The 26,525-nt window shown below is 37.6% G+C and overlaps 1 protein-coding gene across 1 annotated transcript in view; it reads left to right on the top strand.

Annotated features, from left to right (window-relative positions):
- The window catches only part of PRTG (protogenin), a 119,433-nt gene extending 93,258 nt beyond the window's left edge, over positions 1-26,175 (top strand). Inside the window, exons 12-20 of the mRNA XM_004421607.3 lie at positions 1,590-1,685; positions 2,319-2,505; positions 3,370-3,497; positions 4,765-4,935; positions 11,879-12,061; positions 13,809-13,929; positions 15,210-15,375; positions 16,622-16,726; positions 17,208-26,175. Of these exons, the coding sequence (XP_004421664.1) occupies positions 1,590-1,685; positions 2,319-2,505; positions 3,370-3,497; positions 4,765-4,935; positions 11,879-12,061; positions 13,809-13,929; positions 15,210-15,375; positions 16,622-16,726; positions 17,208-17,612 (1,562 nt within the window). The 3' untranslated portion in view covers positions 17,613-26,175. The remainder of the gene's footprint in view (positions 1-1,589; positions 1,686-2,318; positions 2,506-3,369; positions 3,498-4,764; positions 4,936-11,878; positions 12,062-13,808; positions 13,930-15,209; positions 15,376-16,621; positions 16,727-17,207) is intronic.
- The last annotated feature ends 350 nt before the right edge of the window (positions 26,176-26,525 follow it).

Genomic DNA, 26,525 nt, shown 5'->3' with positions numbered 1-26,525 from the left:
CAAGAATGATTGTTTTCCCACTTCTGGGTATATATCAAAAGGAAACAAAATCAGTATCTTGAAGAGATATCTATACCCTTATGTTCAGTGCAGCATTATTCACAATAGCCAAGGTATGGAAACAACCTAAATGTGTGTCAATGAGTGAATGGGTAAGAAACTGTGGCGCATATATATGTGTGTGTGTATATATATATATGTGTATACACACACACACACACACACAATGGAATATTATTCAGCCTTACTAAAGAAGGAAATCTTGCCATTTGCACAACATGAATGAACCTAGAGAACATCACGCTAAGTAAGATAATGCAAACACAGAAAGACGCTTACTGCATGATCTCACTTGTATGTGGAATCTGAAATAGTTGAACTCATAGAAACAGAGGGTAGAGTGGTGGTTGCCAGGGGTTGGAGGGTGGAAGAAATGCAGAGATGTTGATCTAAGGGTACAGAGTTTCAGTTATGCAAGAATAAGTTCTGGAGATCTAATATACAGCACAGGGGCTATAGTTATATCAATAACGTACTATATACATGAAATTTGCTAATGCTATTTTTTGCTACTAATTTTCTAATAATAATAGTGTAGATCTTAAGTGTTTTCACTACACACACACAGCAAAAAAATGGTAACTGTGTGAGATATGGATATTTTAATTAGCTTGTTTGTGGTGATCATTTCACAATGTATACGCATGTCAAACATCGTTTTACACCTTAAATATATACTACTTTTATCTGTCAACTGTACCTCAATAAATCTGGGGAAAAAATGAAATACATTATTCTGAATAGTATTTATTTTTTGCCCTACGTACTCTATGGTTAAATGTTGTCATAAACAGTTACATTTAAATGTATTTATATCGTTCAACTTCTTGAATATCTTCTAAAGTATATCATTTAAGTTTTATAATCATTTATTTCCTCAAAGGCCTGAAAAAATTTTTTGTTTTAATATGGGATGGACTTTAGTTTTCATATTGTGATGGTTAGCAAGAACCAGTAGAGGGAGCTCCAACTCATCTTTCTTGGTGAATTTAGCTCTCAACTTGAAAATGTAGGTTTGTGGAGAAGGCACACTTAAAAATAAACTTAACACATGGTTATTAAAATTTTCAAAGGATGAAAATTGTAATTCTCCTTAACTTTGAGGGGGGAAACAGTCTCACTCAGATTTCCATGCTTTTAAGTAGACTACCCTCAAATAACTAAGCAAAAACTTCTACACATGTAACCTCTTATAAGTGATCCATCACACAACCCAAGACTTTTAAAATCAAGACTCTATCTCTGGTCAGTTGAGGAGGAGGAGGAAGAGTGATGGTGATAATGTTATTGTTTGAAGTGAAGGTAAGTAAGGTAAAATTTGAAATAATTGGTAGATAGTCACAATAGCAATGTTATACTCAGGTGAATTGCTGAGTCATTCTGTAGGATAGGGAGAGAACGAAAATTTCCTTTTACTTGGAAATGTTATGCTTTGAGAAGGTTTTTAAATCAAAATCTAGAAAGGCTCTAGAACCTTTGCTCATACCTAGAGTGCTAGACCTAATTATTACCTGTTGCTTTCTTTATAGACCCCAGAAGAAAATATCATGTGAGGCTGCTGGCTTACAGCAACGTAGAAGATGGCTATCAGGCAGACCAGACAGTCAGCACGCCGGGATGCGTGTGTAAGTAGGTCCTTTCACTATGGCTCACACTCCTTTTTCTCCTCCTCCTTCTCCTTTAAATTTGTCTCATTGCTACTTGAAGGCCTTGTTGGTTTTATTACTTTATATCCTCCATAGTGCCTAACGTACTATCTTGAACAAGTATGTGCTCAATAAATATTTCAGTGAGATGTATTTAATTATAAGAATCTATTTTAGTTTTGCATGCAAAAGACCATTAGATATTTAACTGGGTAAAATAGCCATCGAATACCTACATACTGAGTTTTCTTTTATCTGCTTTAACCTTGAGGCTAATTATTTTCTTCCAATTGCCGTTCAGTTTTATTGCTACTAAAAGCTGTTGGGTTTTATTGCTGCCAAAGAGGATTTCTGGATATTTTTGGCTGGTAGCTTGACTTCTCTGTGCTTCTGTTTTCTAATCTGTTAAGTATTGATAATGTTTGATTCCTTAGCTCACTCATGGAAGAGTTGGCTCAGGTTTGAAGGATATATCTCTAGACCACTGTGAACTTCTGGTAGAAGAAAGACCTAAAGTCAACTTTAGGGTGGGGTATTTTGATTTTACCATTTCACCACTTTCTACATCAAATGTTATGCCGTGAGGTGAATTAACATTGTCTTTTTCAATAGCTGTTCGTGATCGCATGGTTCCTCCTCCACCACCACCCCACCATCTGTATGCGAAGGCTAACACCTCATCATCCATCTTCCTGCACTGGAGGAGGCCTGCGTTCACCGCTGCGCAAATAATTAACTACACCATCCGCTGTAACCCTGTTGGCCTGCAGAATGCTTCTCTGGTTCTGTACCTTCAAACGTATGTAGCTTCTGTTAATGGTTGTTTTCTTGGCTTTCCTCTCCGCTCACACTTACTTCTTACCGTCTTGGGGCAGCTTGAGCTTCAGCTGTAACCGTTGATCTCAGGATTTATCTTACTTGTAAAATAGCTGGGGATTTTACATCTTCACGGTACTCAGTTCTGAAAACTGCATCTTCTGACGTTTCGTTTCCCTAAATGATTTTTTTATTTCCCCAGCCTCATGCAACAAGATGAGGCAAGAAGCTATTATTGCTTTCAAGTGGCCAAACTTAGCATATTTAAAGAAAGAAACAAAAGACCATTTTCATGCTGGCATCACAAAATAATTAGCTAGTGATTCTGTTTTCTAGGTTGTAGTTAGAAAGATGCCCATCACTATGCTTTAAAAGAATGATTTGACTTCCAGTATTTCAAAGGAAATCCTTTGTATTGGGACATTTCTATACTGTTTAATTTCCTAGTTTCCTCTCAAAGAGGCAATTTTTAGGCTTATTTCTGTAAGATAATAGCAAATGTCATACTTCAGTAGTCAAATTAGGTTGCTCTTTTAGTCTAAAAAAAAATTTTTTTTAATTGTGGTAACCTTGGTTTATAACATTATATAAATTTCAAGTGCACGTCATTATAGTTCGATTTCTGTGTTGACTACATCACGTTCACCACCCAAAGACTAATTACCATCCATCACCGTACACATGTGCCCTGTCACCCCTTTCGCCCTCCTCCTAAAAAAATTTTTTAAAGAAAATGAAGAGCTAATAAGTAGTAACAATATGCCCTACCTGTATTGATAGGAAATACTGACAATCTTTAGAAACGGTGTGCTATTGGCATTAATAACTTCATTACTCATTGTTATAGATCAGAAACTCACATGTTGGTTCAAGGTCTGGAACCAAACACCAAATATGAATTTGCTGTTCGATTGCATGTGGATCAGCTTTCCAGTCCCTGGAGCCCCGTTGTCTACCATGCTACACTTCCAGAAGGTAAAGAAAGCAGCTCCCTTATGGGTTTTACCTGAATGTTTAAAAAATCTATATGTCGTTTTGAAGAGGATACTGCCCTGGTTGCCACCTACCCGTTGACATGTATGTATTTGTTTTGTTTCTTTTGAAATTTCTTTTGAAATTTTGAAGTTTCTTTTCCTTTATTATATTTAAATTTTTTTCCTCTCTGTGTGTATGTATTGTACAAGCAAGTGGGCTTAAATTTAGTGTCTCATTAGGGGAAACTAAGTTTTTTTAATCAGGCGTGCTTTTTAAGGCTGCACGCAAGTAACTTAAAATGGAAGTAAATGAATAATGTATTTTGTGATGTTAGGAGCCCACAGTAGAACCTGTTTCATCTATATGAGTGATGGCTTGATGCTGTGTGCAGTGGATATGATTCCTGACTGGGCACCATTTCTGTAGCTGATCTTTGGCTCTCACCGAGATACGTCACGTCTCTAGACCTGCATTTCCTTCTCTCTAGAATGAGAGTGAAGGACTAGATGATCTATAAGGACCATTGCAGCTCTATGTAATTATGCTGAGAGAAAGCAAAGGACATTTATGATCCTAGGGCTTCCTTGCTATGGTGTTGCCAACATTCCATATGTGATGTGATGCCAAAAACCAGCTCTTCACACTTTTAGCTCATACTAAACATGGGGTCAACTGAAATCCCAAGATTTCACTACTTTTCGCAGATATAAATTATTAATCTAAAGTCTGCCCTATAAACTCACTGATTCACAGTTTTTTGGAGAATGACTAAATTTTGGTCTCAGAAGTACTTTCATCAGTGGCTTCCTAGATCAGGTTAAGTATATGTTCTATACATTGTAGTAAGAAATGTAACTTAGATTCAGTATCTCTTGGGCTGTGACTCGACTCGGTATCTAATGGGCATGTGCTGCTGGTGGAACTGTAAACCTTTCTAGTTACCAGTTTGGAAAAACAATAACAAGAGCCCTAAAAGTGCTTACAATGTTTGACTTAGTATTTCCCCATCTGGGAATCTACCATCTCCTTTATATTTTTTTAATGTTTTAAACATTATAAAAATGAAATTAGCTTTCAAGGAAAGAAGAAAAAATAGTATTTTATCGTTATCACTAATGATCTGTAAAAGCTATGATTTTGAGATGTTTTTATAGTGGTTTCTAGTTTTTCAAACTCTTTTCTATGCCTGTCAGTCTGTTAACCAGGTATTTGAGTGTTTGTGACCGTTTTATCCTAGTGATACCATATTTTCTACCTGTGTGCACAGCACCAGCAGGCCCACCAGTTGGAGTAAAAGTGACATTGATAGAGGATGACACTGCCCTGGTTTCTTGGAAACCCCCTGATGGCCCAGAGACAGTTGTGACCCGCTATACCATCTTGTATGCGTCCCGGAAGGCCTGGATTGCGGGAGAGTGGCAGGTCCTACACCGAGAAGGTAAATATGATCATAAATTACCAGAGAGGATGAAAAGTAAGATTATTAACGATAAGGAAACAAAGGGAAAGAGCGATCTAGAGTTTGTTTTGAATTTATAATAACAAATTTTTAAGGATTTTGGTTTTATTCAAAGAACATTAGGAAGCCATCAACATGTTTTAAGCATGAGCATATGATTCACCTTTCAGAGAGAGCACTCTGATTGTTGTGAATAGAAGAGGTTTGGTTGAGGAGTAGGGGTAAGAGTGATACGGAGAGACTAGTTAGTAATTGTAGTGGTCCAGGAAGAAGATAGTAAACCTGGATTAGGGGATGGGGATTGAGATGGAAAGGAGAGGATGGTTGAAAGATATTAAGGAGGTAAAATCAACAGGCTTAATATCTTAAGGTGGGGGGCGATAAGGGAGGGAGAATTGTTATAGATAATTACTAGATTTCCCGTGGTGGTGTGTCTTACACTCGAGTAGCAAATGCTGGAAGAAGACCTGGTTTAAGAGAGAAGACCTTTGTATGGCTACTAAAATGGTCCACATGCGAATAAATTGACCCATGTGATACAGGATCCACTTACAGACAGGGAAAAGCTGATCAAGGTGTTAAGAACACTGAATTTAATTTTTTAACACCAGATTTTTTTTTTTTAGCTGAGAAAAATTGTATTCTAAAACTCAACATTCTTACTGCATGCTTTTATCATTATATCCTTTTTAAATTTTTGAGTCTTCCATTTGGATAAGTCCAATATGCCACTTTTTAGTTGGGCCATCACATAAATAGTAAAACTTCATTATTTTGGCACTTTCTTAATTCAGACATGCATGCTGGGGAAAGAACTGTTTGCCAAGCAGTTAAAAACTTAAGGATTTCAAGAAGGAAATTTGTTGGACATCTACATATTCTAAACACTTTACAGTACTAGGCGCTTCTACATACGTTTTACCTTTTTCGGGGATATTTACCAAATTAAGAGAGTAAACTTTAAAGACACTTTCATGGGGCCGGCACCGTGGCTTAGCAGTTAAGTGTGCATGCTCTGCTGCTGGCGGCCCGGGTTTGGATCCCGGGCACGCACTGACGCACCACTTCTCCGGCCATGCTGAGGCTGAGTCCCACATACAGCAACTAGAAGAATGTGCAACTATGACATACAACTATCTACTGGGGCTTTGGGGGGAAAAATAAATAAATTAAAAAAAAAAAAAAAGACACTTTCATGGATGTAATATAAAACTCTTTATGCAATTGTAAAATAAACAAATGGTCACTTTAGCTGGAGTTGTGATAGTTGTATATTCATATTTGTCACTAAGCAGAAGCCCCACTGAGTAATAATTTTCTAGTCACTGAAGAGACTTGAAAGTAACAAGTACTTGTCAGCAATACAATTTTATATTTGTATTGATTATTTGTTGCTACCTAACAAACCACTCTAAAACTTGGCCATTTTATTTTCTCACAATTCTGTGAGCCAGCAGTTTGGACTGGGATCAGCTGGGCAGTTCTTCTGTTGATCTCTCCTGAGGTCACTCATGAGGCTGTCATCATCTCACAGTTTCAACAGAGTGTGGGTAGCTTAAAAACAGCAAGAGAGAGTTCCAACTTCAGGAAGAGAGGGAGGAAGCCCCATGTACAAAACTTTTGCAAGCCTCTGCTTGCATCACATTCGCTAATGTCCCCCTGGGCAAAGCAAATCGTGTAGGCAAGCCCAGAGTTAGTGTGGAGAGGACTGCCCACAGGTGTGGATAGATGGAGGCATAATTTGTTTGGGGCTATTAGTCTTACAATCTACAGCAATATGTACATTTTTTAATTGAGGTAAAATTGATTTATATACATTGCACGTGTTCATCATTTTATTTTGATTTCTGTATGGACTATATCATGTTCACCACCAAAAGTCTAGTTGCCATCCATCTCTGTATGAATGTGCCACAATATTCTTTAAGTGTATAATTCAGTTTTAGTTAATTAATTCCAAAATGATTTATTGACACATTTGATCAAGTGACTAACTTGATTTCATGACATGTTATTTATAAGTATTAATAAAGAATTTTGATCACATGAGCACATACTTCTTTTAGCTCTTCATTTGTACCTCCCTAAAAATAAACAGTATTTTGTTTTGGTTCCTTTTAATGCATTCATTTGTCAGTTTCAGACAAGGCTCAGAAAACAACATTTTGCCTCGCTGATGGCCCAGTAGTGAAATGGATTGTAATGGCAGGTTTTTATATTTATAAAAGCCTTTCTAACTATATAATCGTGCATAGAGAAAAAAATCTATTTTTGCTATTATCCTGCTTTTGTGATTTTAAGAAACATTCTCAGTGTAAAGCTTTTGTCTTTTGTTAAATGTAGAGAACCTTTTTCATAGCTAATGCTAGTAATTCATAAAAAACAAAATAAACAATTATAAGTAAAAAGCAATTGAGTTTACCTTTTTGAGAGAGGAAAATATAAAGGGTTTGAGTCACCCACTTTGAAACGAAAAGCAAAGAATACAACATGGCATTAAAAGAAAAAAATAAAATGTAAAATAGTCTTTAGTATCTAATTATGGCAACTTTTGGAAAAGGTAAAGATGTAGAAAAAGATGGAGGAAAAAAGGAGGGAGAATATCAATATCTCTTTCCTGTATGTCTGTTAATCTTCTGCACATGTTATGTTTATGCCTATTTACATGTATAATTAATTCACATATTTATTGCTAAGTGGAATAAGACTTTTTCATTAATCAAAACATTTTAAAAATGTTTCTGGGGACCATATGATATTTGTGGCTAAAATTATACATGGTAAAATGGTTGAGCAGAAATGTGATATGAAATTATGCTTGTTTATAATATAAAGTGGATCAGAAATCACAGCCTTTACCTTCCTGATATGCAGTAAATCAGCACAGACTACTCAATTATTTTAAAATCTGAAAGGCACTGTGGGAAATCATGCTCTACTACAGCAGTTCCTGAACTCTCTTCCTCAAAGCACGAGTCTCCCAAGATTGTATAGATGCTCTTCCTTCAAAAACAAAAAAAAGTTCCATGACTAAATAAATTTGGGAAACACCGTATATCATTTCCTCCTGTTAGAGATTCACATTGAAAATTAAAGTCCTGGGGCCAGACCGGTGGCGCAAGTGGTTAAGTGCGTGCGCTCCTCTGCGGCGGCCCGGGGTTCGCCGGTTCGGATCCCAGGTGCGCAGTGACGCACCGCTTGGCAAGCCATGCAGTGGCGGCGTCCCATATAAAGTGGAGGCAGATGGGCATGGGCGTTAGTCCCAGACCAGTCTTCCTCAGCAAAAAGAGGAGGATTGGCAGATGTTAGCACAGGGCTGATCTCACAAAAAAAAAAAAAAAAAGAAAATTAAAGTCCTTCAATAAAGGAATCCATTTAACTCAACATTTGCCAAATAAAATGGACCTCCAATAGTAGGAACATATTGATCTATTAAATGAATTCCTACTGCATTATTACTATGTGACAGGCTCTTTTCTAGGCATTGGCAGTACCACGGTGAACAAAACAATGTCCCTTCCCCATTGGAGCTTACATCTCAGATAACACACAAACAAATCTATAACTATTTAGGTAGTGTCATAAGTGCTATAAAGAAAGCTGCGATATGGGGAAGAGACAAAGTGGTGGAGGTAGTAAGGTAAGTTCTTTTGGAAAAAAATGACATCTGAGCAGAGCCATGTGGATATCTGGGGGAAGTGTAAAGGCCCTGAGACAGAAGTGTGCTTGGCATGTTAGAGGAACAACAAGAAGGCCAGGGAGGCTAGAGTGAGGGGAAGAGCAGGTGGTGGGAAATGGAGGGAGGTAACCAAGGGCAGATCTTGTAGGGCAGACTTTGTGGACCACAGATTTTATTGTAAGAGAGATAGAAGACATTGGAGACTTTTGATCAGATTTACATTTTAAAGGTATTACTCTGGCAGCCACCTGTAACAGCCACTTGAAAAATTGTTTCTAAGGAGGTAAGAGTAGAAGTTGGGAGAGCATTAATACACAGGTGTCCACATGAGAGTTAATGGGGGTTTGGACAGGGGTGATAACGGGGAAGGTAATAAGAAGCTATTAGAACATAATTTGAAAGAACAGCCCACTAGATTTGCCACAGATTGATGTGGAGCGTAAGAAAAAAGAGAAGCAATATTGGTGGGGGAGGGGCCGGCCTGGTGGCGCAAGCGGTTAGGCGCGCGCTCTCCGCTGTGGCGGCCTGGGGTTCGCTGGTTCGGATCCCGGGCGCACACCGACGCACAGCTTGGTAGGCCATGCTGTGGCGGCGTCCCATATAGTGTGGAGGAAGATGGGCATGAATGTTAGCCCGGGCCCAGTCTTCCTCAGCAAAAAAAAAGAGGAGGACTGGCGGATGTTAGCACAGGGCTGATCTCCTCACACACACAAAAAATTGGTGGGGGAAATCAAAGGTTTGGTTTTGAACATATTATATTTGAGTTGCCTCTTACATGTCCAAGTAGAGAGGCTGAATAAGCAGTGGAGGGTTAGGTTCAGGGGAGAGGTATGGACTAGTGGTATAACTTAGAAGTCATCAGTGTGTAGATGATATTTAAGACTGTGGAACTGGAAAAAAAATCCCTTAGGAAAAAATCACTTAGAAGCGAGGTCTGAGACTGGGTTCTGGAGCGCTTCCCCAACCTCGAAATCGTACCCTTTACTTTTACATTTTAAATAAATACTCCTTTGAGGCCGGCTCAGTGGTGTAGTGGTTTAAGTTTGCATACTCCACTTTGATGGCCCGGGTTCGCAGGTTCGGATCCCAGGCATGGACCTACAACACAGCTTGCCAAGCCATGTGTGTGGCGGCATCCCACATACAAAACACAGAATATTGGCACAGATGTTAGCTCAGTGACCATCTTCCTCAGCAAAGAGAGGAGGATTGACAACAGATGTTAGCTCAGGGCCAATCTTCCTCACCAAAAAAACAAAACACTCCTTTGGTGACAGCTCATATTTTAATATAAGTTCAATTGGCATTTACTGAGCATTGTCTTGTACAAAGCATTATGCTAGCCACTGTAAGCTGTTCAAATATGAAAAAAAAAATTTCTGTTCTCCAGAAAGGGAAGAGGTCAGAGATGAGGAAGAAGACAACTTTCATTGAGTATATACACTTGTGTTAGACACTTGCCAGTGGTAGTTTATTTAATCCTTATAATAGTTATATTATTTTATAATCCTTATAATATATATTATATTGTCAGTAATGTGCCCCAAGTCACAAGTTACTTGGTGGGTAGCATGCCAGCATTTGATCAATATTGATCCAACACTGAGCCTATCATGCTGTCTGGTTTGTGAAACTCCTAGTCTAGCTAAAGATATAGACACATAAAAGGCAGTAGACTGAACTAATCACACTGATGTTGAGACAGTCTACTGAGAGCATAGGGACTGTCAGATCACTTCAATATTTGAGAACTGCTTTGAGTGTGCTCATAGGGGAACCAGAATGTTAAGTTTCCTTTCTTTGTCTGAAGGAAGACTCTTTGTGGAAGGAAGGGGAGTGTGCATACACACACATAGCTCATCCGCTTATAAAATTTCAATTAAATGAAAAGAGGTTTAATTTCAGGTAGTAATTGGTTTTTGCCAAGCACTTTTTAAAATTAAATGTAAAGTATTCTGTGATAAAGGAAAACTCTGTTTGTCTATTTGTGAAGAAATTGAAATGTTCTTCCTTTCAGCTAATTTTAATGTGTCACAATACATCTTTGTTTTTTAATTCACCTGCCTGAGAACATGGTAACAGTGGAAAGACTCTTCTCCATTCTAAATAAGGCTCAGTTTGTTTATTTAACAGTTGTGTACTCAAGTAGCTCACACTCCCTCCAGGCCAAATTGAAACCAGAGAACATGAAAACAAGCTGTATTCGGCTCCTCACACAGCCGTTCAGTTCGGCTGCCTCACACCATGTGACCTGCAGAGGTGGCCTCTGAATCATGACCTTAGCTCTAAGATCACCCTACATTTCACTTGCATTATGAAATACACTCTAGCAAGTTCACTAGAGTAGCCAGCTCTGGCCTGGAGGTGACTGCTACAAGCTATTGTAAGCTCTTTGAAGCTTTGTAAAGATGCCCTGAGTTAGGAAAAAATGAGATGAAATCACTGTAGGAAAGCTCGATTCCCCTGTGAATATCCACCCACAGATGCAGTGCTGGAAGAACTTTCTGGTTGAATTTCTATTACACCTGCTTTCTTAACATTAGGATTAATTCCTAGGGTGGGAGTCCCTTTTGTAAGAAAATACTTCAGTGCAGTGGCAGAACAAGAGCAGAAAGACCCCTCAAGAAATAGCAGTGTCCAAATGGGAATCCTTCTTAGCAGTCATGCCAACAGAGAAAATACCTTTCAGTACCAAATATCATATGTAAATTTAAATGATGCTTACTTTTGGAGAGAAGTAGATGCTAGGCAGATGACTGGTGATAATTTTGGTAGTTCATCTGAGGTCTTCAGACCTCTTCAAGACTCTGAGGTTCCTACCTAACTGGCATTTTCTTTCCTATTTATGTTCAAGATATCTTAGATAATGATTACGAGGGTAAAAAATATATTCATACTTTCAAAAATAATTGTGTTATTTCTAATTTAAGAAGTAAGATCAAGATCGTCTATCACAGCAATTATCCTGAGTGGTTTAAACATTTCTAAAAGAAAAAAAAAGGCTCTTGCATTGGATTTTAAAAATCTAATTATAATTGTTGAATCTGAATTCCTTATACCATTCTCTCTTTACCTGTGTTTGAAATATTCCATGATAAAATATTTTTAGTGCTGTTGGTATCTATACCTATGTAAAGAGTGAAACATTATATATATATTTTAAAAATAAAGGACCATGATTGTGTGATTGAAAAAATGAATGAAAGGTAAAGTTTACTTAATTTGTAATTGATATATTTATAGGGGCAATGACCATGGCTTTGCTCGAAAACCTGGTGGCAGGAAACGTATACATTGTCAAGATATCTGCATCCAATGAGGTGGGAGAAGGGCCCTTTTCAAATTCTGTAGAGCTGGCTGTACTTCCAAAGGAAACTTCTGAATCAAATCAGAGGCCCAAGCGTCTAGATTCCGCTGATGCCAAAGGTCTGTATACTGCTATAGTCACTGATTTGTCTTAAGAAAATACATATATGTTCTTCAGCTCCTCTGCACTTTATTTCTGCTCCTGCCGTGGCCATATCCCGAAACCTGCTCCTGGAGTTGTTGCTGGTGAGGTTCTGATGCTAGGGAGCTGCATAGCTCTTCTCTGCACTCCTAGAGACAAACTTACCTCAGAATTAACTGCATTTTTCAGACCACTGTGTCCCCGTTACTTCTCTTCCTAGCTGTGCAGCCATCAAGACAGACGGGCCCCACCAACCACGAACTGGTGGGAGTAGGCTTCCTGGGAGGTTCCATGGGAATAAAACAGCAGTGGTGGTTGTGGTGTCCAAGCTAAGAAGAGCATGGTTGGGGGCCGGCCCCCTGGGTTAGCAGTTAAGTGCGTGCGCTCCGCTACTGGTGGCCCAGGTTCGGATCCCGGGCGCGCACCAACGCACTGCTTCTCCGGCCATGCTGAGGCCGCCTCCCATATACAGCAACTAGAAGGATGTGCAACTATGACATACAACTATCTACTGGGGCTTTGGGGAGAAAAAGGGGAAAAAAAAGGGGAAGGATTGGCAATAGATGTTAGCTCAGGGCCGGTCTTCCTCAGCTAAAAGAGGAGGATTAGCATGGATGTTAGCTCAGGGCTGATCTTCCTCACAAAAAAAAAAAAAGAGCATGGTTTTCATTAAGAGTTTTTACTGCAAAAAAACAGCCTTTCCAGAGAGAAAGTTGTTTCTCTCCAGAAAGCAATTGGAAAAAATATCTTTAAATAGCCACCCTCACTCCACTCAGGGCAACATCCTTCTGTTCTGAAGGAAACCGGGGCCTGCTGTGGTACAGAGTTGACTAGACACCTCCTTTTCCTCCTCTCTGGGGGAGTGGGCGTGTGTGTGTGTGTGTGTGTGTGTGTGTGTGTGTGTGTGTGTGTGTGCTGGGGGCGGGGAATAGCTTTAAATGGGGGGAATGCTAGCTGAACTCAGGACAGGATTAATTAAGGGTTCATAGTTCCTTGGAGGATTGTTATTCAGTGCTGTGTGTGTGTATGAAAGAGAGAGAGAGACTGGGAAGGAGAGAGAAAAAGAGAAGGGCAGGAGAGTCAGATTTAAGCACAAGAAGGAGGTAGCCACGTTAGCTACCATATCATCAGGGGAAATGGAGAGCAAGGCTCATATTCACTTCTTAAATACCTTGCTACTCAAAGTGTCTGGGGACCAGCAGCATGAGTGTCACCCGAGAGCTTGTTAGACCTGCAGAATCACAGACCCCACCCCAGACCTAGTGAATCACAATCTGCTTTTTAACCTATCCCCTCGTGACTCATATACACATTAAAATTTAAGAAGTAATGCTATGTAAGTACATAAACGTACGTGGAAAACTAATCTTCTGTATACATATCTGCTTTTAAGGTAACATGGCATGAAAGCTATCCTTTGGTCCATCAAGGAACATCTCTGCCTTGTGCCTTTTAGCATTATAAATTGTGAACTGATGTTCACGTTTGATATAATAATATAATATCTAAAACTCACATTTAGAATCTTTGGTACTGGAAGATAAACCCATCTTTGAGATCACTGAGAAAAGAGTAATATGTGTCTTTTCTGCTTAGACACAGATAATGTCAAAAGTTTTCCAATGAGATAAAGAAAAATTATAGAAAAGCAAATATCTGAGAATTATGTTAAATGGAATCATTCATTTTTCTGATTGATTCTGAGTAAATGTGTTTCCCCTTTAGTTTATTCAGGCTATTACCATCTGGACCAAAAATCAATGACTGGCATTGCTGTAGGCGTTGGCATCGCCTTGACCTGCATCCTCATCTGTGTTCTCATCTTGATATACCGAAGCAAAGCCAGGTGTGTTTCCATTGCTGGAGATGTGGAGGTGGTTAAGAAACATTTAAATTGCAGTAACCATGAGAAGCAAATTGAAGTCAAGTGCCTTTTAGAGTAGCTGGGATTTTTCACTTTAAAATTTTTATTACTTGAGTTCTTACAGCTATAGAGACGTGCTCATTTTGGAAGGAGATTATTTTCTTGCCATGTGAAAAATTACTGTGCCAATAAAATATTCTTAAATGAGAACCTAGTTTCCTCATTTCCTTAGTATTTTGAGAAAAACAAAGTATGTCCTTGGGTTTTTTTTTAATTTAAATGACACACTTAACCTGATGTATCTGCTGATTAAGAAGATTTTTTTTACTGTCTGGAATATTTTCATATTTAAATAGCCTGAAATGCCTGCAAGCTCCACTCTCCCCACCACAGGACATACGTTTTGGATGCTCCAGACGTGGATTAAAACATGTAATAAGTAGAGATTGGTTCTTTATAAACTCTGTCAAAAAATCTGATTTGTAGCTTGACTTCGGCTGAACTCTCAGCATTCAGTGAACTTGTCTCTTTCCAACCTTTATGTTTTGGCTTTTGCTTTTTTTTATTTTCTTAAAGTTCTTTCTTAAAGTCAAATACACATCATTTTTAGATAATTCCCATCACTAGACTCCCTCTACTAGCATAGGTTTTTCCGAGTTTACTCTCTACGCTTTTAGTACTTATGCATAGAAACATACTCAGAAAACATTTTATGTTAGTGAAAGATTTAGTTCTTACATCTTCTTATAAATTGAACTGGCTTAGTTTTACTGTCCAAGTTTCTCAGTTTCAGAATTTTTTATAAAATCTTTATGCACATTGTTTTAGTAGTGATGCCTAAATCTTGCAGAAGTGCTGCTGTAAATTTGCCATCATTAATTGGCAAGTGAATTGTTATGTTAGTGTGACAATCTGCAGACCTGAAGGAAAATGTGTAAATTAAAAATTATAACTTCTGCGCAAATCATAATCAACAATAATAAATAATAGCACTTTGTAAATATTAAGGTTTTTATTAAGTGTTTGTAAAAAGTAATTTTATATAAGCAGATATTGGAGCAAAAAGAAATAAAGCTTCCTCGAATGATAAAAGTTCGCAGCAGTGAGTTGGAGTTAAAATCTAACACTCAGTTTCTAAAGATATTTGAGAAATGGCATTAAAGAACTCTGTTGTTTTCAAAGTTGTGATTATAAGCCAAACCTGGTACATTTGCCTACATCTTCTGTGAAATTAGAAGTTTCCTCTTCTTGCAATATTCTAGGAAATCATCTGCTTCGAAGATGGCACAGAATGGCACTCAACATTTATCTGGGACCAGTGCCTCCCTAGCCAGTGGGAATGAAGTAGGAAAGAACCTGGAAGGAGCTGTAGAAAATGAAGAATCCTTAATGCCAATGATAATGCCAAACAACTTCATTGATGCAAAGGTACTCTGCTCTGAGAGACTGACTTGCTGTGTATCCTTTCCTCCATTCTTCTCTTTATGTGTAGAATTTACTTACCCAAAATTATATGTTGAATGTATTATATCCATACTCCACTTAATGAAATGTAAAAGAGTTTCACCCAGATCCTTCCTTACATAAAATATTTGAGGAGAAGATAGGGATAGATAAAGGATGAAAGAGATATAGGAAAAAATGAGAAAGTAGCATAAATTCAATTAGATGGGATTATATGGAGCTAAGATGTCTTAAATAAGGACACCAGGATCCTTAGTCTGTATTTACTATAATGTGAACTTCCTTGTATGTACTGGGCGGACAATTTTTTTATTAATCCATTTTAAACTTTGATTTTTTAACTGAATTGAGCATCAGAACATTCTGAGTAAGAATAACATTTTGTAAACTATGGAACATCTCAACAGATGTCTCAAGATCCTTCCGTTTGTGGCCCGAGGAAGTTGGAAATAGTAATGTCATTAGAGGATGTTACTTCATGTCCTTTCCACTATATGTAATAATAATACAGTGATAAGCATTATGAACACCAGCTGAAAATTATTTTTACTCACACTGCAACATTAGATAGTGTGCATTATTATAATAGATCTTGTAACCAATGTGCTGTAACTCAGGTGTCAGTAAACTACAGCCCAGCCCAGGCCAGCCCACGGCCTGTTTTTGTATGGTCACCCCCTGAGCTAAGAATTTTATGTTTATAAAGGTAGTTTGAAAAAAAAAGAAGGATAAAATGTAATAGAGGTTATGGTTATATGTGGCCTGCCAAGCCTAAAATATTTACTATTTGATCCTTTACAGAAGAAGGTTGCCAAATCCTGCTATAAATTCTTTTTCCCCAACACTTCCCTAAAATGTAGAAGAACAAAAATATAACAACATTTCAGGCAGTTTTTATATTTTATACAATTATATTTAACAGATGCAATCTATCTGCATCTAGCATAGTGACATATAGTATATATATTACGGGTAAATAATAATCAATTGATTTTTGCTGCTCCTGTTGTCTTTTTTGTTTGCAACTTAATTTAGCTTTTTTTTCCTAACACAAATGTAAGCCATTCAACTTATTGCTTGTGTAAAAGAAGAAATAGTGATGTCAATTATCATTTTTTTTCTTTTAACAATTAAAATTTTGTGTACTACTTGTGATAAACTGAGATCTGTAAAACCAAGATATTTACATTTTCCCCTTTTATTTCTCTAGGGAGGAACAGACCTGATAATTAATAGCTATGGTCCTATAATTAAAAACAACTCTAAGAAAAAATGGCTTTTTTTCCAAGATTCTAAGAAGATAAAAGTCGAGCAGGTAACCCACCTAGATGAGAAAAATCTCTTAGCAACCCACGGTGTATGAAATGATCATTTAAAAGAGAGGAAAACATAAATGAATGCTTTATTTTAATTTCTGTGTTCTTTCTGGCTGTGATTTTATTAATTTGGGGCATGGCTATGGAAAGCCATGGTGAGTGATTACTGAAATGACAGAACAGTGATCAGAGCTGTGGGTTTCAGTGGGAGTGGGGGCAATGGGGAAAGGGGTGGGGTAGGAGCCCACATCAGAATCCTAGAAGAAGCCTGTTGACACTTTCCTTGCCCCAGTGCTTCTGATGTGCTCACACTCCTCGGTGGGGAGCCCTGACCTAGACAAACCCTTCATGATGGTGACCTTTCACCCATGTACTTGAACAGTTTGCTATCTCAGAATGTATAGAACATGTAAAACCAGATTTATTATTTTTCAAGAGCACTCTGTCGTCACTGATGGTGTTTTATGTATTTTTGCCTAGCCTCAAAGAAGATTTACTCAAGCAGTCTGCTTTTACCAGCCAGGCACTACTGTACTAATCAGTGATGAAGACTCCCCCAGCTCCCCAGGTCAAACAGCCAGCTTCCCAAGACCCTTCGGTGTTGCAGCTGATACTGAGCATTCAGCGAATAGTGAAGGCAGCCACGAGACTGGGGATTCTGGAAGGTTCTCCCACGAGTCCAATGATGAGATACACCTGTCCTCAGTTATAAGTACCACACCCCTGACCTCCACTTCCTTTACTGGCAGTGATTCAGGTGGGGATCCCTCCATGAAGCGGTGTGAAGACCCTGCAGTGCCGTCGGATGCTGAGCAAACTTCCTCTTCAGTTCTGCAGCCCCCATCTGCCGTGCTCTGCTTTGATAAAAATGATTTTCCAATCTAGACAGCCATGTTCAGGTATTCTCACCTTTAAGTCTGTTCGAAGGACAATGAACAGGGAGCCAAAGCCTTTTGTGAAAATCTTGATGTCTTATTGGGTATTTCAGCTTTTTTTGAATGTGTTTTTTTTTTTTTAATTTTTAAACTCACGTATTTTGAATGTTTCATTGTCAGCAATGTGAAAAGACAGTCAAGATATTTGACTGGATTATAAAAGATATCACTGGAGCAAAGGGAGACTTTTGAAAGCCCCTTTGCTGGCTATCTACCTCAGTTTGCCAGTTGGCAAACTCAGAAGACAACTTTGTTACCTCGTTTGTTGTGATAGTTTATCTCAGCTACATAACCAATGATACTTCCTAGTAGCATTTTGTTTTCATTGCTGTATGTGTAATGTGTGTTATCAAAGGAGTCATATAGGTAGATGAGTAAGAATGTTTATCTGAAGCTCTGATTTTTTTACAAAACTATGATATCTGCGTGGTTTAGATAATTTAACACCTCTGGCTGTGAGGACGTTAAACCACTGAGAAGAGAAAAAGTGGGACTGTTGATTTTAATGAATGACCAAAACAAAATGTATATCTCTTTTGAGAACAGAACTACTCAATAGCATATAGGGAATACTATTGCTTCAAGAGCCTTTGTGTCGTGGGCATTGGGTCTGAGCGCTTTGTCTACTGTATCCTAAACCTCAGCCTGCCGAGAGCCGTGCCTTTTCTCCCTTCCTGTTTGCCTGATAGTGGCCAAAGGCTGGACTGCCTAGTTTGCAAAGCATCCTCAACATTTCCAGTATTAGCTGCAAAACCATGCAGAAAGCAGATTTTTCAAAAGAATGGGTTAGAGTATTTGGTTTCTTTTTTTAAATCCCAGCCTGCTTAAAGGGGTGAAGATATTTCACATAATAGTAAGAATGAAGATAAATGCAACAATAGGCAGTGAAATGAACTTGAGGTTATCATGGTAACAGTGCCTTCCATTATATATTATGAAATTCTTTGCCTTATGTCTTAATACTCATGAAGTTGTTCAGGACAGGAGTAGAAAAGTTGCCTTAAGAGTGTCTTGGATTATATCAGTAACTATTTTGATGTACAGTATCTTATCAAAGCATTTGGTTTGTTTTCATGCAGGTTTTGTTTAGGGATAAGTATTCAGAGCTCTACCACCCTACTTGTCTTTTCTTGAATTCTTAAGAGAGTTTGGTACTCCTTATTTAATCTTCCTTCACTGTCAGTGCTGTGAATGAGAAATGCTAACTCCAGGAGTGAGTTAATCCTCTTGCTGGTTTGAAATCAGCACGCTGTTTCCTCAGCCACATAGAATAGTCCTTCTCTCAGTCACGAGACAGTTTCCTACTAGGTGCCCAGCGGTGGGAGAGGATAAAGAATTAAACACATGGTCTAGAGAGGGGGCCCCATATCCTTTTTAAAGTATTTTTTCAAATTATCTGGAAATGACTTTTGAATCTCATTTTAAAAGGAATCTTAATGGGTTTCCCCTTGAAACCTTTGGTTTATAGAGGGGGGTCATGTTAAAGGGTGTTCTAAAATCCAAAGAATATTACTGGATTGCAGTCCCCCCTCTTTCATCTCCTATCCCATTGTCTGATGATACAACGTTTTTTGATTATTTTTTAATCTGTAGTTTTGTGCCAAACTGGATGTGTTCAGAAGCAAACCAGCATTAAGTGCTAGCAACCACTTCTGAACTAAACTGAAAGTCCCCCATTTAGTTATCTAGGTATGGGCGTCATGGCAAAACAAAAAAAGCAGAGCTTTAGGTGAACAATCTGAGGCAAGGAAAAATGCTGCTCCTGCCTTTATAGCTCCTGTTTTATACTACCTCCTTTTAAAGTTATTCTAGTGTTATTTTTTTTCCTGTACTCAGGGAATATTTTGTTAATTTTGAGCTGCCTCATGGAAGCATGGGCAAATTGACAGGGTATGGCGTTTTTTGGTTTGTAAGTAGAAGTATGTGGGGGCCAACTTTTATCAGTATCTAAAATTAAGGAGTTCAATGAGTTCATTTTATTTTTTAAACTTTCATTAAAAGGTAAACAAAATCTAAAGCGGAAACATCATCCATCCTGATTATGGAAGATGTGTCTAGGACTATATGAATTTGAATCGTTTCAAAAGCCTAAAATGATGATCTGAAGTCCTTGAGGAAATTCTTTTGTTTGGTTGGTTTTTGATGAATAGGCCCATGGTTATTGTAGATCTTTAGGCTATAACTATTTGCTAATTATTTACCAGTACATTTTTTGCTTTTTCATCTTTTCATTTTGTTCTTATACAGATTTTTTTCATAATAATCTGTTACTGAAGAATTTTCAGTAGAAAGTGAAAATTTGACTATAATTTCCCCCCCAAATTGAATTAACTAGAAACATCTATATGTATGAAGTTTATACAAGTAGTTACTAACCCAAAATAATAGAGTTTATATTGATTGTTATAGTTAAATAGACTAGTAATTTTAACTACCTTATTGTTACCGGAGCATTTAAAATAAGCTCTACCAGCAGATAGTTCCAAAGAATTTCAAGTGTATTTTTTTTTTCTTCAGCAAGTACATCTTCAACTGTACAGTATTAAAGTATTTTTAAATGGTTGAAACTACCTGTTGGAGAGAAAAAAAATCTTTTCACCAAAGATAAATATTTTGGTCTCATTGAGTAAGATATTTAGTGTACAGCAAAGACTTCTTTTTTACTTGGCCAAAGCAAGCTTCTTTGAAGTCTTAAGTATGAAATTGTAACTAAAATGTGAAGGTTCTCACTCATCTCCTATAGTGGTGTTACTTCATGGTATTTCACTCCAAAGGGGCTAATAGGCAAATGCTAACTGTTTTCTTTTCCAAAGACTTATTTGCTGTAAGTACTGATACACACGTGTCATTTTTATGCCAAATATTACAAGATACTGCTCATCAGTATTTTCATACCAAAGATCATTAAAATATATAGATTAGCCTTTAAGTAAGTAAAGATGAGCAGATTTGAAATAAATTTATTTAGAGGCTGATAGGGACTCTAGCTTTAGTAGCAAAGATATCAAAGGGCTAAGTTTACATAATTAAAAGCAATACAATTATATTGGTATTTATCAGTGTTTTTATTCAAGTACTTTTTATCAGCAAATTAAAAAAAAAAAGCCAAAGATATTTAAGGTTACCTCCGCATATAGGCAAATTTAGTTGTACGTTAAACTGTTGTTTCTTGTTTTTATGTCAACCAAACGTGTCTCTCCAGAACCCAGTGTGTCTACAGATAGCATACGTAAGGACTTGCTGTTAAATCTGCTGATTCAGCCACAGGATGTTTTTGCCAAATAATGTGATACTTTCCTAAGTACCTTGAGCATGAGATGTCAACAAAAATATCAGCAGGCTTGTCCATTGCAGAGCATTATGGCAGCCCCTGAATCAGCCTGAGCAGTCTTCCTCCTGCTTAAAGCATTACCTAGTTAACTCAGAAGGCTGGGGGCAGTCCCTTAATAACGGAGATGTTCTCATTTCTGGGGAGCAATGGGATTTAACAGGCAGACAAATCCTATCACTGTTTAAGTGACTTGTACTTGGATAGATGTGCTCTTTAAAGTTGTCCATAAATTGAAATATTTCAATTGCATCAAGGGAGCCTGGTATTTCAAACTTTAGTGGAACCTTGGGTGAAACAAAAATCTTCTTTATGAAATCTGGAGTTTTATATTTTTATTAGCCTAAAAGTAAGGACACAGCTTTATTCACTAAGTGGCTTTAAAAAGTCAGCTTTGGCACACCAGGGAAATTAGATTCTCAGTGAAATGCCTTTTATTTGCCTTTGCTTCAAGCAAGAGGAGTGCCAGCACGGGGAACAATGACGGTGATTCGCATTAGTTTGTCTTTGCATTGGTTTGGCATTGCTAAGGACTTCCTGCCACAAACTTGCTCTTGTTGACAATTCAGGATCATTGCTCAAGTCCATGTGAAGATAGCTTTGGAAACAATTCAGTGTCACAAAACGATGGAATCGAAAGTATCTTTTTTTCTTAATGCAAGAATATCCAGATGTGGTTCCAATTCAGCAGTGATTCACATGTATGTTTATTTTTCATTGAATGTAAATTCTGAATACTGAATGTTAAAAGAAAGTTCCAACTATATTGAAAGAGTCATGATCTTTCCAAGACTAAACATGTATTTTGCAGACTTTATTCCTGCCAGTTTGCCACTAGGTCTCTGGTAAAATTGCTTTGGTTTATAGTCAAAATAATTTTTGTGGGCTGTGAGCACAGAATAGAGGGTTCTGGAGATCAACATACACAACCAGTTGTCTAATTGTGAGTTTTATTGATGTTTAGAAGGACATATACATAGATTTCTGTGTGAAGTTGATTTATGCTCAGGACATAAGATCACAGGCTAATGCAATGCGTGTGTTAGTAGGCTTTAATCTTCTCAGGCAGTCTCCCTTTTTAAGCCTTGGAAAGTGTTTAAGATTAACATGACAGTCTTGCATTTTTACAGAACAGATACTGTATTATTTTCTTATTGCTGCTATAACAAATGACCACAAACTTAGTGGCCTTAAAACAACACAAATATTATTGTCTCCCAGTTCTGTAGGTCAGAAGTCTTACAGGTCTCACTGGGATAAAATCAAGATTCATTTCCTTGTCTTTTCTGGCTTTTAGAGGCTGTGGACCCCTCCCTCCATCTTCAAAGCCAGCAACGTAGCATCTCTCTGACCCTGCTTGCATTATCATATCTCTTTTTCTGACCCCATCTGGGAAAGGTTCTCCAGTTTTAAGGACTCATGTGATTAGATTGAGCCCACCTGGATAATCCAGGATACTGTCCCCATCTCAGAACTCTTAATTTAATCACATCTGCAAAGTCCCTTTTGCCATGTATGGTAACATATTCAGAGTCCTGGGATTCAGCATAGACTTCTGTAGCTGGCCATTATTTTGTCTACCACAGATACATTATTTCTATAGAATTCTGATCCCCACAAAATGTCTATACATTACAGAGATTGGAAGTCTGAAGCCATGTGTCCCCCGGGGATCTTTAAATTTCAAAGCTACAGAAACCTTGGCGTGTAGCCTATCACATGTATACATTAAACTTTCTCTCTAAGTCACTTGCAAAAACAATTCAGCTTTAAGCTTTTTGAATATGTGCTTCATAAAGTAACATCTTAGTTCTATGTGTTTAACAGAAAGTTTCCTAAATATTTGGCCCTAACTTTATGGAATTTCATCAGAAATTTTTGAAAACTCTGCTTATTATAGTTGAACTTTCTCTTTTTCTCTAAAGTGATTGTGTTAATGGAAGAAAGACCTCAAAACATAGGGACTCAGAGTAGATGAACAGGGCCTCGCTCAAGTTCATTCTTCGTGTTTTTTAAAAAGCATATTTGCGGGCTGGCCCCGTGGCGTAGCGGTTAAGTGCGCACGCTCCGCTACTGGCGGCCCGGGTTTGGATCCCGGGCGCGCACCAACGCACCGCTTCTCTGGCCATGCTGAGGCCGCGTCCCACATACAGCAACTAGAAGGATGTGCAACTATGGCATACAACTATCTACTGGGGCTTTGGGGGAAAAAAAAGGAGGAGGATTGGCAATGGATGTTAGCTCAGAGCCAGTCTTCCTCAGCAAAAAGAGGAGGATTAGCACGGATGTTAGCTCAGGGCTGATCTTCCTCACAAAAAAATAAAAAAGCATATGTGCAACATGTAACCTTTCTGCCTTTTAAATCTCATTTATTTCTTCAGCTTCTCCAGCCACTGATTGGTTTTCTGTTCGGTGACCCCTTGATTTTCCATCAGCCTCAGCAAGAGCCTCCACTTACCTTATCAGCATGTACAACTCCTCGGAAATTTTATCTTTTTTGTCATTCTTCTTCTTTGATTTCAATTGTCTCTTTTCCTAGAAAGCTTTAGATTCTAGAGCTGTAGTTTATTCTAATTCCTGGATCATTTCAAGTCAAGCTTTCTTTCAGTTTTGAAGGATAGTTTCTAATTCTACCCTAATTTTCAGCACTTCTTCAACTAAAGAGATAAAGCTATCTCCATCACGGATAGAGACCAGATGATATTCTGAGTATGGATAAGAGTGCTGGTTGGTTTTCAGCTGCTTCTGACCCTAGTCTCCAGGAAGGGATAATGCCATTTCCTGAGCATATTCACGTGCCAAGCACGTGCTTCATCCCTGCAGACGGCTACATTCTGCAAAGCAAGTATTATCCCCATTTTAGAGATCAGGAAACTGAGGTTTAAAATGTCTGACTTGCCAAAGATTATAGCTAGTAAGTGGCTTAGCCAAGAAACAAACCCAAGTTGATCCAACTTCAAAGTTTATAGAATTTCTACTATGATACTTTTCTCAGCTAAATGCTATTTAATTACCCAGGCTCCTAGTGCCTTCCACTGTGTCAATATAACCTGTCCACATAGTAATAGGCAACCAGCAGAGAGAAGTCTGTCTTAGTTATGTTCATTTATTCACAGGAGGAATTTAGAAGGCTGAGCTGTAACTCATCCTTGTCTTCGCCTAATCTCCCTCTTTCCTCCTCCAAAACTTTCAATTTCTCTTAGCCAAAATGGTGTCTGAAAACTGGGGCTTGTGTTACAACTGATGCCTTAGAAATAAGGTAGGCATGGTTTCTGGAGTCCTTATCTATTCAAGCGTTTCCTTATTAGACTGGGTGTTTAGAGTTGGATTTTATCTGTTATAATTTTTCTGTAGTCCCTGTATCCAAACAGGAATTTGTTAACTGGAAAAAGCGAGGTGTGTAACCAGTCATCCTCCCTTGCTAGGACTGAAGAGTCAATAGTTTTTATATGAATACAACCTAATTAATTATTCACACTAATTTAGGAGGGAGAAAAGTTTGAGGGAGTCATATAGTAGAACAAGTATGTATAAGGTTAGTCATTGGTACACCTAAATTCTAGTCCTTGACCATTTTGAGAATTGTTTGGTAAGAAAATTCTTCACCTATTTCTGTTCCTTCTCTACTCGTGAAATGAGGATAATTTGTTGTGCAGAATGAAGCAGCAGTACTTTGAAAACTTAAAAGAAAATTCAAGTTTAATAATTATAACCTGAATGTCATTTCTATGAGGCTGTGAGACATCAGATTTTTTTCTTTACAGGTCAGCCTTTCCAATTATATTTTGCCTGTGCTAAAATGAAAAATGTTTAAGTTTCTTGTATGTGCACCAGAAAACTAACAGAAGAAAGATTGGTAAAAAATATAGACTGGGATTTAAACACTCATTTGTAATGTAGGTAAATCTTATAAGCGGACATGGGGGAATTTACAGTGCTCTTGAGCGTATTAAACGTGAAATCATCTTACCCCAATTTAAATCTTTCATTTTTTGATATCTTGACTTTTAAAGATTTAAGGAGAAAAGTCAAAGATCTCCAGAGGGGTAGATTGGTGAGGAGAAAAGTGCATTTTTAGGATTCTTCTCTAATAGATCTACTTTTTCAAGATTATGGAGCATTTTAACATTTCTTTTAACTATTTGGAATGAATTTTATATAGGACAACACCTTCTGGCGTCTAATTTACTCAAGTCCACCTTTAAGCCTTCTTGGAAAGAATTATATGATTATCATCTGTTTTTAGAGAAAGGAAATATTTTCCCTAACTTTTTCTTGCACCATCCAATATCACTTTTACTGTGATCCATGAGATTCTGAACACCTCTGCAGATTTACTCAAGTTTATATCTTGCAAGTAGTTTGTGGTGTGTAGACACAGTCCTAACTTATAAAACTTATCTTTAAAAAGATATGTTACAGAAGTTTGTTTTTCTATGGAACTAGCTTTAAAAACAACAACAAAAATATTTAAGATTTTTACCTAAAACATTCTTCTTTCTGTTACCACATTTTATATATCTATTTTGTTTACAAATGGAAGTGATTACTGATGATTAGCAACTTGAGCCTGTTATAGGAATTCGCAAAGCCTGAACACACACACATTGCCTTAGCCTATCAATAGGGTAGACAATATCTATTAAGAAAGTTTGTCTGTTTGTTGCTGTTGTTGGACAAAATTTTATGTCTGTGTATGTACGATTTTTTTTTCTATTCAAAGATGTGAATTAAATGAAAGTGTGGGAGCCAGTTATATTATTTCATATTATGGGTGTTCTGGATCCTTTCACTCTATACCATTTTCTTATGAAGGCAGCATTTGCAGACTTGCTAATGGACTCTAGAGCTGAGCTATTTCAATTTTATACTTGACTCAGGGGATCAGCTCTGTGAACTTCATTGCATGAAGAAAGCAAATGTTTGTCTTGATTTTGAATGTACCTTTTTAATGTCTTCTTAAAACATATTTTGCTTAATAATATGGGTTTGTTTTCTTTTTATAGCATCATAGTAAATATTGCCTAGTATTTTCCCCCTCCCCAGGGTAGTTTATATACTATCCTACAGGTCATGCCAAAAATGAATAAAAGTTTAAATGCCAAAATGTTTATGAAACTGCTGTCTAAATACTGATTGATTGCACAGTTTAAATAAAAGTTTTCCTTAGTTAAAAAAGAAAAAAGTCCATGTTTTCTTTTACTCTTCAGTTTCCTTTTGAGGAATGGAGAATGAAAACTTTCAATTTACAGAATGATGGCCATCATGTCCTGGGATGGGATGATTATAGAGTCCACTCCAAGCAGTAGGAATAGAGTCTATTTAAGGTATCTAAGAATTGTTTTCATCTGGCATTTACTGAATAGCAGCAAGGAAATCACAGTTTTCCATTCCAGTAGACAGTTGCTCATATCAGGAACTAAATAGTAGGTAGCCTAAAAGCTACTAGATGGGCTCATCCAGATAGACACAGTTCTAATTCAGGTTAATTTTTGTTTTTTAATATTATTATTGAAAAATGGTTGAGAATATTGA

Source organism: Ceratotherium simum, chromosome 3, assembly GCF_057802395.1.
Source record: "Ceratotherium simum simum isolate JZ-2026a chromosome 3, ASM5780239v1, whole genome shotgun sequence".
NCBI classification, from domain to species: domain Eukaryota; kingdom Metazoa; phylum Chordata; class Mammalia; order Perissodactyla; family Rhinocerotidae; genus Ceratotherium; species Ceratotherium simum.
Note: the sequence above shows the minus strand (reverse complement) of the source record. Positions and strands in the feature narration are given on the sequence as shown.